The sequence below is a fragment of the Crotalus tigris genome, unplaced genomic scaffold (genome assembly GCF_016545835.1).
Source record: "Crotalus tigris isolate CLP2741 ecotype Arizona unplaced genomic scaffold, ASM1654583v1 scf7180000024384.25900115:4084858, whole genome shotgun sequence".
In the NCBI taxonomy this organism is placed as follows: Eukaryota; Metazoa; Chordata; class Lepidosauria; order Squamata; family Viperidae; genus Crotalus; species Crotalus tigris.
The window spans coordinates 1346672-1362556 of NW_024100554.1; the positions used below are offsets into that span (position 1 = coordinate 1346672).

Consider the following 15885-nt stretch of genomic DNA (forward strand, 5'->3'; position numbering starts at 1 on the left):
ACTAAGTTATTATTGTTATGACTAGTTGGACTCTCATCCCTATTCTCCCTCCAAGCAGCAACTAATTCTGAAAGCAATAGAGAAAATGGCTGCATTTCCATCTGTTGTCAAAGCAAGAACATCCGATGTTAGCAGCACTGAAAACTCATGTATAAAAACGATGAAGTGGCTTTGGTGTTCTGAAGTAGTCTCTAGAGTAGTGTTCACTGTTGAGATGTGCCAAGCCTTGGCTTTTCATTTCACCTTTGAGAAGTGCTGAAATAAACTTTAAAATCGTTTTTATTTATATAATTCTTATTCCTAATGTTTTTATTTCCATTATATCCTTGCAAAATATGCAAAAAGTTTAAAACCAGGGCAATGGTTAAAATAAGTACTCCTCAATATCTTCATAAATGATTTAGATGAGGGAATAGAAGGGGATCTCATCAAATTTTCAGATGACACTAAACTGGCAGGAATAGCCAACACCCCAGAAGACAAGCTCAGGATCCAAAAAGATCTTGACAGATTTGAACAATGGGCCCTATTTAACAAAATGACATTTAATGTGGAGAAAAGCAAGGTTTTACCCCTGGGCAGGAAAAAACCAAATGTACAAGTACAGATTACATGAAACCTGGCTCAAAAACAGTAACTGTGAGAGGAACCTTGGAATCCTAGTGTACAGTCACTTAAACATGAGTTAGCAGTGTGTGGCAGCAGCCAAAAAAAACTAATACAATCTTTGTTTGTATAAACAGAGGCATAGAATCAAAATCAGGTGAAGTACTAGTACTACTTTATAAAGCCTTAGTAAGGCTACATCTGGAATACTGCATCCAGTTTTGGTCACCACATTACAAAAAAGATGTTGAGACTTTGGAAAAAGTGCAGAGAAGAGCAACTAAGATGATTAAAGGCCTGGAGACTAAACGGTTGCAGGATTTGGGAATGGCCAGTCTAGAGAAAAGAAAGACTAGAGGGGAATGATAGCAGCATTCCAGTATTTGAGAGGCTGCCACGAGGAGGTGGTCAATTTATTTTCCAAAGCACCAGACAGCAAGACAAGAACAATGGATGGAAACTAATCAAGGAGAGAAGCAACCTGGAATTAAGGAGAAACTTCCTAACAGTGAGGACAATTAACCAGTGGAACAGCTTACCTTCAGACATTGTGGGTGCTTCATCACTTGACGTTTTTAAGAAGAGATTGGACAGCCACTTGTCTGAAATGATATAGGGACTCCTGCTTGAGCAGGGGGCTGGACTAGAAGACCTCCAAAGTCCCTTCCATCTCTATTCTGACTATTATAAAAAAAGTTAAAAGTTAAAAAGTCAAAATAAGTTAAAAATATTTTTTGAAAACTTAAAATAAATTAAAATGTGCCAACCCCTCCATTATGGAACTTCAATATCAGTGATTAAAAATACAGGAAAATAAGTGCTGAAAAAATAATAGGATGATCTTAATCCCATTTGTTATTTTATTATGTTTGAATATTATCTAACAGAATCAGCTTATACATTTGTAGCATTCCCTCCCCTCCTCTTTCCTCCCCTCCCCTCTAATTTCATATTATATTGTTATGAAGCACTTTTTCTAGATACATTACTGTATTTTGAAAAAATAAACAATCACTTGAGACATTGTGTAGGCCTGATTGTCTTGAGAGCATGTAATAGATTCCTGTGCTTTGCAATCAAGCTACATTCAAAAGAGGTAGCTGTGGTTTGGAGAATGCCTTGACCTGTAAACATAGCATTAGATATTCCAAATGTTTTCAGCATTGATGTATTAATCTCATTGCTTTTGTTTGTAATTGTTTTTATGTAGGAGCAGTGCTTTTGGCCAGCATGCAGGGATTAACTGTTAATATTGATCCAGTTTTATATACCTGGCTCATGTACCAACCTCAAAAACGGAACAGCAGACTAATGCAGCAGGTAGGATATTTTTGCATCTTTATTTATGGTCCTAAGGCAGTGGTTCTCAACCTGTGGGTCGGGACCCCATTTGGGGTCGAATGACCATTTCACGGGGGTCGCCAAACCATGCTGTCCGCCATTTTTTCCCCTTTTCCCTAGCTGTCCTACTCCCTCTTATTGGTGGCCACACCCACTTGGGGGTCACCACAACATGGAGAACTGTATTATGGGGTCACGGCATTAGAAAGATTGAGAACCACTGTCCTAAGGCAACATACAATACAAAATCAAGGCACAACACCGAAACATTAAAAATCTGATAAATCAGGAGAAATTAAATGCTCACATATCACTTACAATTTGTTTTACATATTGTAGAAAGCATTTGATTTGTGCCATAAGTATGACCATTTATTTAATGGTTTGAAGTTATGCTGGTGTAGCGGGGCTGTCTCAAAGGCTTTGCAGGAGTCTGCCCGGGGAGAGGGAAGCTCGGAAGGAAAGAAAAAGGAGCAAAGAAAGGGGGTTGGGGTGGTTGCTGTTGCTGTTGTCAGAGAGAGACCAGGTGAAGTCGAAGAAGGATTTGAGGTTTTAGCTGATCCTTTTCTGTGAAGGAGAGAGAAGGAAAGAGTGAGAGAGAGTGAGAAGGTGGAATTTTACTGCTTTCTTTTGCGGGGGAGGGAATCCTGAGTGGAGGCAAGAGAGAGAGTGAGGAGAGAGAAAGTTGCTGGGGTTGCTAAATTCAGATTTTAACAATAAAGGAAAGGGGAAGGGGTTTTGACACTGACAAGACCTGAGACTGCGAGCAACGATAGAAGAGAAGGAGAGGCTGGTCGTTACTGCTTTGGAGACTAGCAGCCATCCGAACTTTGATTATTGTTACTTGTGCAAGTTATAGAAATTGTGGGGAGTTGTCCTTGCGAGGCGAGCTGTTACTGCAGAATGCTGACTACCTTTGTGTTCCTATTGCTGCCTGGAGCCGGGGTTTTCCCTACCCCACTTTTTTCCAAACGGCCGCTGTGCAATCATTGACTATTGCTGCTATGACTGCCTGGGGCTGTTAAACACCATCACACATTGACTATCAAGGCTAGGGGCTGGTCATCTTTGTTCCTGAAAAGCCCCCTTTGACAACGAGAGTCTGCCACCTCACTTTGCGTGAGCTTCTGCTAGAAAAAACACTTTACTAACACCTTGAGAGCGCAGCTGCAGAGAGCAATGGAGGGGAGCGGGGCTGGGAGGGCCTGGGCTTTGGCAGCCTCTGAGAAGGTAACACTACATTGGCATGGGAAAAAGGATCTTATAACCCATCCTTGAAATTGTGCCTGTCATGATCATGTGATCATAATTCAGGCATTTGGCAACTGACTCACATTTATGATATTTGCCATCACAAGATTTGTGACCTTCCCAATCTGCTTCCACCATTTGCAAATTCACTTAACAAGCGTGTAATTCATCTAAAGACCATATTATTCGCTTAATAACGATGGTAAAAATGGCTTCAAAATAGGGTCTGGTCATGTGATGACATATGTAATAACCATATCTCTTAGCATCCAAAATTCTGATTGCAATTGTGATCACAAGTCGAGAATTACCTGTAAAGTTAATAGGTCCAGCTAATGAATACATTCCATAGGTGGAAGAAAATATTCACATGACGTATAACATAAAATTGTAAGAGGTAAAATAATTTCATAGTTTAAATTGTAGATGCAAAGACATAGGGATTCAGATATTTTTGTAATAATATATTTTTTAAAGGTTTAATTTGACAAAATTTGCATGGAAAGAAAATAAATTACTATAGCCCCAGTATCTCTCAAATAAAGTGTGCGCGCATGTACACGTGTGTGTGTATATATACACATGTAAACTATGAAATTATTTTACCTCTTACAATTTTATGTTATAAAAACAGAAAACAGAAGCAGGTTTTAAAATAAATATTACATATATATATGTAATATTTATTTTAAAACCTGCTTCTCTTTTGTCTAATCTGACAATGATTTTGTTTTCTAAGTTCTTGTTAATAAAATTGTTTTTAGATTCTTTAAAGTGATATTTTAATCAATTTATTTTACAAGTAACATTGCTTGAATCTTAAATGAATAAAAGATTTCAAATAAGATAATAACAAAAATATTTGTTTAAAAAGGAGGTTTAGAAACATTTAGCTAAACATTGCCTGTAACTTAATCTTAGTTATTAGCTTGGATTTAAAAAAAAAAAAAGAATCAGCAGATAGCTAGGTATAGCTTTAATAGTTTGGAGAAAAGGTTATCACAAATAATTTTTGTCTCAACTTAAGTTTGTCCTTTTTGCAAAACTACTTTCGAAGCTCTTTTCCAGTGTGGAACACTGTTCTATAAGAAAATGAATGGCTGGGTGGAATGGGATTCAGGTCAGAGTATTGAGATGTCAACAGAATAATTCTAACAGTCCTTCAAAATGGCAAACAAGAGAAGAAAAGAGAAACTGGTCTATTTAACATACTGGAAATGAGAGCTGAGTGCTTTTTGTCTAGGTTTTCTTGATTTATATTTTTTCTCAGAAGAATAACTGCCATATTTTACACATCTACTGGTTGTATTGCTTGTGTAACAACCAGACATATTATAAAATAAATTATTTATATTTATTGATATTTTTGAATACATTTGGCCACAGAGTTTTCTTAAGCATAGTTTCAGTAAAATATAAGGCAGTTTGTTGTCTCATCCATATTTGGCCCAATACTTGGCATGTAATTTCACTGTAGTTGCATACATGTGTTTGTTGGATAGATAGATAGATAGATAGATAGATAGATAGATAGATAGATAGATAGATAGATAGATAGATAGATAGATAGATAGATAGATAGATAGATAGACTCTTGTAGCCAGCTGTCGAAACTTGCTTCTATAATTTGTTGAAATATAATGCGGTAAAATACAGAGATAGTGAAAACATTATGTCCTTCTTGAGTTTCTTAGACTAATTAAATTTAGACACATCACAAAAAAGATGTTGAGAGTTTGGAAAAAATTTGGAGAAGAGCAACTAAGATGATCAAAGGCCTGGAGACTAAAACATGAAGAACGGCTGCAGGACTTACGTTTGGCTAGTCTAAAGAAAAGAAGAAATAGGGAAGACATAATAGCAGTATTCCAGTATTTGAGAGGCTGTCACAAAGAAGAGGGGGTCACATTATTCACCAAAGGACCAGAGGGCAGGACAAGAAACAATGGTTGGAAATTGATCAAAGAGAGAAGCAACCTGGAACTAAGGAGAAACTTCCTGACATTGAGGATAATTAATCAGTGGAATAGCTTGTCCCCAGAAATCATGGGTGCTCCATCACTGGAAATTTTTAAACAGAGGCTAGATAGTCACTTATCTGAGATGGTATAGGTTCTCCTGCTTGAGCAGGAGGCTGGACTAGAAGACCTCCAAGGTCCCTATTCTATTCTAGTGCATTATCTATTAATCAAATTAAGGCTTTGTAAATAAATAATGTAGTTATTGAATAAGTTGCTCTTTTTGAGTTTTCTTTCTAAGATATATTTTTATAATATTTGTGAAAAATGATATTTACTGGTAAAATTTTCAGTAGATCTTTTTTTACATTTTGGCATTTTTCTCAATGCCATAGCCATTAACATTTATACATGAAGTATAGATGAGAGAAATAGACATGAGGGAAAACATACGTGAAAGGAAACCAAAAGCACTGACATCTGAAACCTCTCTATGTCATCTCAGCTTTGACATCAAGTTATTATGGATTTGCTGTCAAATTGAGAAAATCCAGAAATCTAAAATACAAACCTCCTAAAAAGATTCAGTTATTAAGTAATTAAGAAACTAGCAGGTGCATATATTCTAGTATCATATTTGTCAGCATCAATAGTATTAAAAAGTAGGTAAGTGACTTGCTAGTTATAAATAGGCACAACTTGAATAATAGTCTTTGATTGAAAGATGATCATGATTGAAGATAGAAGCACATAACTAGACTTCACTTATTTTTAGAAAGATATCTCAAGAGCCATTTAACTTTGAAAGTTTGGAAAATAATACTGTAAAGAAATGATGAAAAGCTTGTAAAGCGTGTAAAATTGGCTAGAATCATATGAGATCACATTTTTAAGTGGTTCCAAAAGGAATCCATGGAACAAATTGTAAAGTAGATACATACCTGAAAATAGTTCTAAAAATATCAGTTTTTGTATTGCTTAAAGTTACCTTCTGTATCATACACTTTAAATGTTCCGTGTCTGTATTTGGTAGATTTGCCAGAAAAAATCTTAAACGTTTTAAGGGAGAGATCTTTAGCATATATAGTTTCGGGATAGAGTTTTGATCATTTGTAATATAACCATTGCTACTTCTGTTATAGCTATTTCTTTATCAATAAGATTAAAAATTTTAAATGTTATTATTAAGCTATGACTTTATTCTTACAGATTTAGTAAAGTTAAAAATAGCAGTGCTTTTCTCCTGCTCAAAACTAGTTATAAACATGGAATGTTGAAGGAAAGGTCTTCAACATTATGCATTTTTAATGTAATATGAGTTTAAAATGAGTTTTAAAAACATAACATAATGCACTACATTTGTGCTTTTCCTACTATACAGAAAATCCAGGGCGGATTATGGCGGCTGTTACTTATTTGAGCAAAGTTCCTGTTGTGACTATGTGGTTAGTGTTATAGGGGCAAAAGAGGATGTTTTCTTATATTTGCAGTTGGCTTCTGCGTGTGTCTAAACATTTCTTTTTATTTCAAATGGTGAACAATGTTGACATTTACTGAAAAACAATATAAAACCCATGGCAAGGCTTTTGAATGCCTGCATAAATTTACATAATGTCTTCTGACTTTCTTTATTGGGTAGTAGTAAAATATGGTATTTATTTCCTTTTTAAAAAGTATCCTGAAATTTAGAGTTATATATAATACTAATCTACAAATAGTAGAATAATGGCCTAGTTACTCTTTGTTTAGCTCCTTTCCCCCCCCCCCAAAGAATCATGTGAAAGGTATTTCTGTAGAGAAAGCTGGTTAGATGATCTTTCATCATGAACGTAAATGGGATCATTTAAGATCCTGTAATCAATGCTGGATAACAGAGAAGATGGTACTGTTGTCATATTATTTCAATGAGAAATTGAATCTTCTCTGGTGCTTTTAAAAGAAGCTATATTGTTCAGAATTATAGAAGATTACTGATAAATATTTATTAATGTATATGTTGCTCATATAAATTTAAATGATCAGGTGACTCTGGGTGGCTTACGTCATAAAAGCAAAAATATAAAATTTTACAAATTTTACAATCATTAAAATTTTAAATATTAAAAGTTAACAAAAATGAAATAAATTAGGGACTAAAGAAGTGGAGGTGGGATCTTCTTCCTAGTCCACTAACCACCTCCAGTGTGGAACACCTTTCCCAATCCGGGCCCAGAGCAAAAAACAGAGCTAAATTTGGAAAATGTAAGTAATTTGAGACTTGCATAATAATACTGGCAAGACTAATGCAAATATGGAATGTAAATGAAAGGTTCTTTAATAGTACGAAAATATATATGCTGTTTTAGAAAAGCTGGAAGAGATTTTGGAACATACTGCATGGTGTCCTTTGATTAATTCATTGTAGATACTTGCAAAATGAGGGTGTTGTTTTGTTTTGTCCCTGCTTCACAGGAGCATTCCCATCTCATAGACAGTCTACTGGGTCCTCCGAAAAAACTTTTCAGGTTTTGTAGTAAGATAGCTAAAAAAAGGAGCAAATGAGAATATTTTACATCATAACCAGAAAAAATAATAGATCATTAAGATCAAGAAGATCGCACCAACTGATTATAAACAACAACATAACACTCTCATTTTTTGTGTGGACATAGAATTGAAAAAAAAAGTTGACAATGAGCATGTTAAAATATTGTGGGATTTCCAAATATAAACCCATAGGTCTTGGCTCATAACATACCAGATTTAATTGTGGTTAAAAAGAAGAAAGTGTAAATGCTTGATTATTGGCACACTGAATGCCATGTCAAAAACACTTAGACAGCATTTACAAAATCTGCACACTGATAAAATTTCCATCTACTACCCTGATAGATTATGACAGGGGTCCTCAACCCCCAGTCTGTGGACCAGTCCTGGGCCACAGCATGCCAGCAACCAGGCCATCAAAAGAAGTGAAGCCCCATCTGCGGGATGCAGGCAGCACACAAAACCACACCCCCTCTGGTCCACAGGAAAACCTTTTTCCATGGAACTGGTACCTGGTGCCCAAAAGATTGGGGGCCCTTGGATTATGGTTGGGAGCCAAAAGGGTTTTTAGGGGGCCGCTGGGTTTTTAGGTTGAGGGGCCACTGGGTTTTTAGGAAGAGTTGAATGCATATGAATCCCAACCCTTGCTACAGAACCAGCAGTTGTGCTTTCACATTTTTGTTTTAATAATAACAATAACAACAATAACAATAATAACAATAACAACAATGAAAATAACAATGATAATGATAATAATAAAACATCTTGAAGAATATTTCTATTATGGAAAACAAGGGAAACAGAACTGTGGACTTATAACACATAGGGTTACCACAACATTAAAATTGTTTTCTAGAATTATAGCAAGACTAATATGTGCTAATTTGAAAACAAAAAATGCATTTTTTCCAGTGGAACAAAATGGGACTTGCTAAATTCACATGGCATAAGATCAGCTACTTATTAAAAAAATTTATCATTAAAAGATTTTTTATGGTCTAAATAGATTATACAAAGGTTTGTAAGTCATTTCTCATAGTTGGATTTGGAAACGCTTGGAAATGTTTGGAATAAACTTGAATATTAAAAGATTTTTGGATGTTATTTGCTTCCTGGGAAACCACCCTTACAGAATATGGGAGAAATTTGGAAGAAACAAGGATAAAACCAGGTCTGTTTCAAAGTAACACATTGTCACCATTGTTCTTTGTACAAGCAGTGATTCAACTTACAAGTATTCTGAACAGATAAGTAAAAAATCACAAACAAAGCTCTCCAAATAAGCCATTTTCTTTTTAGAGATAACATAAAACTAAACTGAATCAGAATCTACAGTTGAGTCTCTGCCAGGTATTAGTCTGTATATTTAATAAAGATACAAGAATGAAATTTGGACAGGATAAAGGTGCAATTTGGCAATGAAAGGAGGTAAGATTACAGGAGAAAATGGGTTACACCTAATGAATGGAATGGTCATTAGGCACCAGGCACCTGAAGAAGGATACAAATATTTAGAATTAAAGGAAGCTTCTGATTAATTGCACAGCCAAGTTAAAACACAGATAATTTAAGTTATTTCAAACAATTTGAGTGGCTTTTTTTAACAAAAACTAAACTAAATGGTGGAAATATTGCTAAAACAATAAACGCTTGCGCAGTCACTGTAATTAAATATACTGCAGGAGTAATTGATTGGCTTCAAGCCAAATTGAACAATCTTGATCAGTAAAACAACAAAATTAATGACCATAAATCATGCACTTCACCTTAGAAGTGACATTCATAGATTATATGTATTCAGAATTAGAAGTGGTAGAGGACTATTGCAAGTAAAACAAACTATGAAATAAGAAAAATATAGTCTGAATGATTACATCTGGAAAAGAAAATAGACTGTGCTTATGGAACTTCACAAGGAAAGCCTCCTGAAGTAACACAAAAGAGCTAAATTAGAATACAAGACTAAGATAATTCAAAATCGGATTAACATCTGGTAAAACAAACCACTCTATGGTGAATGTTTGTATGAGACTGAAGGAAAAGTGAATCAAAATCTAACATGGGTTCTAGCTGAAATCTGTCAATTTAAAAAGGAAATCAAGGGAATAATTCAAAGCCAGAATATGGTGAGATGGCTGCATATAAATTTAATAAATAAATAATTGAATGGAGTCTCTTGAAGACTATTGCTAGATTAGTTACTTACTGAACAGTGAACTCCAGATGTCCATTCTGCAACATTTTGTTGTAAGCAATACTCGATTCTGTACTTCATTTTTAAAGGAAGAAATTAATTTCTTTTATTAGGTTTATTTTTTTTATGCCCTGATCTGTTTTTGCATGTATGAAAAAGTAGGTTTGGTGCAATATACCTGGCCAGATAAGAATACTGCTGATAGAAATATTTGCTGAATAAATACTTGTTTCCATTTTTTGATCCAGTTCCTAGGCATGGAGGATTATTGGAACAACCGCAATTTATCAGTGAACTCTGTGAAAAGAGGAAGGGAGGGCTGCATTTAATTTTGCTTGTCCTGCAATTCTACTGAATTACTCGTTGTGTTTCTCTTTCCCTTCTTCTTCTTTTTTTTTTTTATTCTGATAGGCTGGATCTGTCTCTCTTGGGACACCTGTCACAAGGAAAAAAGATGATGAGATGTCAGTTGGGAGCACACCATTGATTAAGCATCAGTCAAATCAGGCTTCTGAATATGCCAGTAGCCCTGTAAAAACAAAAACTGTAACAGGTGTGTCTGCTTTAATTCAGTTTGGAATTATTTATATAATTTTACGATTTAAATGGTAAGAATTTCAATGTCAATCAAGGTTAAATTTACTAGAAGATTACTTCAATTTTTTTCTAATTACCATCCAGTTTTGTAATCAATTAAGCTGTTTTAAAAATACATACAATAATTATCACATCAAGTTGGTAGTGCTGAAGTGATACCTCAGTCCAGGGAGAGAAGCATGTGAAAGAGATTCAGAGCAACTCCATCTTAATTATACTAGATATAATTTAATCAGGAAAATTGCTTTGATAGGTTTTTAAAATTCTGCTCCCATATCCTACCAACAATGAATAGAAATCCAAGTGGTTCTGATTTCTTGAGATAGGCAGCCTTGCAGGACTTGTAATCAACTTTGAAGGCCTCTCAAAGCAGTTCTCCCACTCAAGGAATATCTAATGTGTTGAAGGCTTTGAATTGCTTTGAGTCTTCTCTCATGCTTCCTCCCTCCTTTAGATTGGCTCTTTTGCAATGGACCTGTTTCCTTCTCTGCTTTCCCAGGGTCTGTTATACTTTTCCTCACACATGAGATATGTTGCTAGATCCTTACTGATTTGTGGAAAATAACTCCATAGAAAAAGGCAAGGAAACTTTAGAAAAGATCATAGTTTGTAATGGATAAAAAGGATTGCCTTGAAGGACAGGGGAAAGATACACTACCAAGGCAATGATCAGATAAATAGAACTTGAGCCCAGACCAAGAAAATAATTAGCAAAAAGAACTCAAACAAGAGGGAGGAAAGGTAGCAGGGTTCCATTATTATTAGCTAGCATTTATTACCTATTCTAATAAAAGTAGCTTAAATCTTCAAGGTGCCTATTTTCTTAGTCAGGTCAACCTGACATCTATCCAAAATTGAACATAATCAGGAAGTAAGCACTCTTAAAAATGATAATGTATGTGAACTATGCAGCAATAGCTTCCCTTGATAAAACCAGTACAATAGTTTGATAAAGGACAATGAAGTTCTGCTTCCTTAAGACCTATAAAGTCCTCAGCATTATAAGACACAATGTGTGGAACAAATATTTATGAATTACCAAGATTAAGATTATACGATTTGTTTTTTTTTTTTTTGTTTGAAATATCTTTTTCCAGGGATAACCCCTAATCTATACTGATAGGTAACTAATTTTCTTTCTTTGCTTTTGTATCTTAATTCCTACTGTCTCTCTATTTTTCTTCTAAAAATCCAGAGAAAGATCTCCTTTTAGATGTTCCATTCATGAGGAATGGGCTGTGAGCCAAGCAAATCATGATTAAAAGATCAGTAAGAGAACAGAGTTTTAGAACTTAAGGACATTTATAAACTCCAAATTTGGAGTATAAAGGAGCTTATTAATGCTGGTGAACACTAAAACTAGGATTCAGTTATGACTAATTTTGGTTTTACTGGGATTATTAAGTATATAGTAACATGTACTCCATTTAGCAAGCTATTTGGTCTTTCTTTTATATTTTTTTAAAGAATCACGACCATTATCGGTACCAGTGAAAGCCATGCTTAATTCAACTGAAATGTGCAGCAAAAGTTCTGAGGAAAGAATGAAAGAATTTATTAGTGTGGTATGGAATGCAGTTAAGTGCCTTACTCTTCAGGTAAGAAATTGTGGATGGGAAATGAAAAAAAGAATATTTTGATGTACTTTTAGAATATTCCATTATTTTGAAATTTCTATGAAATAAGTTCCTATTTTAAGGTTATATGGGGAATAATGAAGCCAAATTTCATTTGATCATAATGGAATGATGAAGCCAAATTAATTAAACTTTTCAAGGTAAGTAAGCATTGAGTTAGATACCTTTATGTTCTATTGTATATAGTCAGGTATAACAAAAACAATGCTAGAGTGCAAGCTTTCCATAATAAAGTTTTTTAAATTATTTATATAGCATCTCAGAGCAGTTTGTCTATTCAGGGGTAGGCAACCTCGGCTCTTTTATGACTCGTGGACTTCAACTCCCAGAATTCCTGAGTCAGCAGCTGACTCGGGAATTCTGGGAGTTGAAGTCCACAAGTCATAAAAGAGCCGAGGTTGCCTACCCCTGAACTAGACAAACTGCTCTGAGATGCTATATAAATAATTTAAAAAACTGACTCAGGAATTCTGAGAGTTGAAGTCATAAAAGAGCCGAGGTTGCTTACCCTTGGTCTAGTTAGTTAGACTGTATTTAATCCACTGCAATGTACTCTATTTGGGGAATACCTTGAAGACCATTTGAGAACTTTAGTTGACTGCCCATAAGTTTCCAAGTATAGTTCGAAATCTTATGAAGCCCTAAAGGTCATGTAACTGCAAGGGACACTAATTTTCTCCTTATGTCAAGGGTTGGCTTCTCCAAACCAGCTATAATTTAACTTAATACTCCATTAATACTACAGTTTCCAAGATCAGTTTAGTCTTAGTTCTTTCTTCTTTTTGAAATTTTTGTTGATGACATAATTGGCACAATTTTAAGAAAGTGTACTTATTGATGGAAAAGACAAATAAAACATGTTTTATCTTCATTATGTGATAGATTTTACTATCTTTTATTGGTCTTTCATATAGACTGCTGGATAAAGAGTATGATCTTTACATAATCAAAATAGGGGAAGAATCTATTTCAAGAAATTGTAACACTTGTATGTTAAAAACAAGCAATTATGTTCAGTATTGGCAAAATAACACGTTGCTACCAAAACTGAAATTCAATCCTTGAAACAGAAAAGATGTTACCATGGAAAAATAAAGTAACACTTAGTGCAGCTGTGATGCATTAATGAATAGAAGCTTTTTTTAAAAAAAAAATCATTTGTATATGGTATGGCTTAGAGGATCTCAACCAGATGGTTTCCTTGAACAGGATCTGACCTTCATCTTGAGGATTTCTTACTGGGAAATTATTTCATTTTCTCCCCTTTTATTTGTCAGTTCTTTACATTAATGTAAGATTTACTGTTGTAGATTTATATTGTTATATAAATCAGTCACATTTTATCTTAAGTTTACAGTATTAAACATGTAGTTTAATAGTGGTTTTCAAAGTGTAAAACAATATAATATATGTAATATGTCGCATTAATGTAAGCTAAGGATACAGGAATTTGAAGATAGTTTAACATTATACCTATCAGTAAAGAGATCAGTGGCACCTTCTCATTTTTTAATGCAACAACTTACAAGCTTTTTAGTTGCATTTTTTCTCTCTGCTACTATTATATGCCAAAGGGTAAGTTCACCTGCATTTGGTGGTGGTAAAAGGAAAGTTTTACGTACATTTTTGAACATGCATGCTGCTATGTAAGCAAAATTATTGTCTTGTACATTAAAAATTGATCATATGTGACCTCAGTAGATATTGTATATATTCATGCTTTTAGAGGATTGCATATACAATTAGTTCATTTTCAGACAGTAATTTCATAAGAACATAGAAGTAACGTTGAAATATGATTCTTATTTTAAATGTTAGTATCTAAGTTAATCAAAGGATTTAAAACTTACTCAGGGTGACCAGCTCTACAAATATTTGTCTTCTGAACATTTATATCTACTTTCTTGGCTTCTTCTTGAGTTGTTTTCAGATAAGAAATAGAATTAGACTCTTGAGCACAGGTCTAAGAACAAGGACAATAATATCCTCATCCCCATTTTCACACTCAAAGAAAAGAGAATAATGTGAACGTAAGAATTGCTACGCAGGAGCAGCTCATAATATATCTGGCTAAGATTCTTTTTCTTATAAGGCAAATAAAGCTCATGACCACAGAAGCATATGGACAACTAAAGGAAATGCAGATAGTATAACTAATACCTTTCTAGAACTTGTCTATTTAGAGAAGTATAACAAAACCTGAGCACATGCAGGAGTCAGTTCCAGCTAGTGTCAACACTGCAAAGCTCAACTGAAAGCATCCTTTTTTTAATGTGACTGATTTGATGGATGGTTGCTGAAGAAAACCAAGTTTCCCACCCAGCAATGGGTAGAATTTCAGTATTCTCCATAATTTTTTCCTTACTCTATGGATAACAATATTAATGATATAATGGAAAAGAGAGTGAAGACATAACATCTGCATTTTCATACATTAGAATTAGAAAGTTGCTAGGATGTAAAGAAGTAAAATCAGAGGAAGTGAGCAGTATCCATTAGCTGTAGCTGAACTCATGTTGCTAAAATGTCATAATCTAATGCAATTTAATCTTAAACTCCAATTTATTATTTCATATACTGCATAAAATTTTCCATTTTTTGGTATATACAATAAACCTGAAGAAAAGCTAATAAAGCAACCTCACTGCTAACAATTATAGAGAACAATAGAGAAAATGGGGGGGGGGAGTCTCAGATGAATTGGATTTTTTTCCCCTTTTAACCAAATTACCCACTTAGTAGGGAAGCTGATGTCACATCCTATGAACAGCTTTGGCTGTATATCAGGTATCCACAAACTCCCCTTGTCAAGTTTAGTATGGAATTTGACCCAGTCAGGATCCCTAGATCAGTCCTTGCACTTGGGTTAAGCTAAAAATTTTTTGGTCCATCTCACTTATAGCTCTCCTATTAAAATACTTTATCAGCTTTTCTTTCTAAAGCACTAACATAAATTATCTATAATTCTTTATTCAGTTTTTACTTATCTGTAATATATTAACCAGTCAAACAAACCTGAAATAGAATTATCTAAATCATATTTATCATATACTTAAATTATTTAGTGCTCAGTGCTCTATATTCAGGTATCAACATTATGAGGACAAGAGAAGTTTTTTAGGGGTGTGTTGTAACTTATTCTTTATAAATTTTGTCTTATCAACAATTGTTAAGTGTATAGCAGGTACTTTGTTTGAGTTCTATGTGTGTTGATATGTCAATATTATTTTTAAAGATGGCACACACATTTTCTTCTCTAGATACTTTCAGTCCTTTCTTCTGTAAGAGGAAAGCTGGAAGCTTTCTGGTTTTAAGGGGTGTTGTTTTTTTAAATCTAAACATGAAGCTAAATTGCCCAGGAGATTATGTTGGTTATCGCATTCCATGTGCACATAGCTACAGAACACAAACAGTGCTAGCTGTGTGTGGTTTTGGCAATAATGAGAATATTTGGCAATGTAACAAAGGTGGTATTTCAGCTGCATTTCTTGAGAATGATGCAGTCTTCATAATACACGTCATTCTCTGTGAACTTCAGAGAAATGGAAAAAAATGTCACTAAAAGAAGCAAGATTTGAGTCAGTTCTGAAGTCTTAGTTTATGCTATCAGAAGCTAACAAACTACAAGTGGATTTTTGTTGTTGTTAAATTTTCTGTGAGTACACTTTCCAAATCAATCATCTTCCTTAGTAAAAGATGTGTGAAAAGGCAAATAGGCATGTTTTTCTGCCAGTTTTCCTGAATAAATCAATAGGACTGTTTTTAGGTATTGACT

The 15885-nt window shown here is 34.3% G+C and overlaps 1 protein-coding gene across 5 annotated transcripts in view; it reads left to right on the top strand.

Annotated features, from left to right (window-relative positions):
- The window catches only part of VPS13B (vacuolar protein sorting 13 homolog B), a 317155-nt gene that overhangs the window by 112406 nt on the left and 188864 nt on the right, over positions 1-15885 (top strand). For all 5 annotated transcript variants that reach the window (XR_005554918.1, XM_039328885.1, XM_039328881.1 and 2 more), the window contains exons 20-22: positions 1817-1926; positions 10288-10429; positions 11941-12071. Coding sequence is in view for 4 of the 5 variants with exons in the window: in XM_039328885.1 (XP_039184819.1) it covers positions 1817-1926; positions 10288-10429; positions 11941-12071 (383 nt within the window). In the remaining variant the exon portion in view is untranslated. The remainder of the gene's footprint in view (positions 1-1816; positions 1927-10287; positions 10430-11940; positions 12072-15885) is intronic.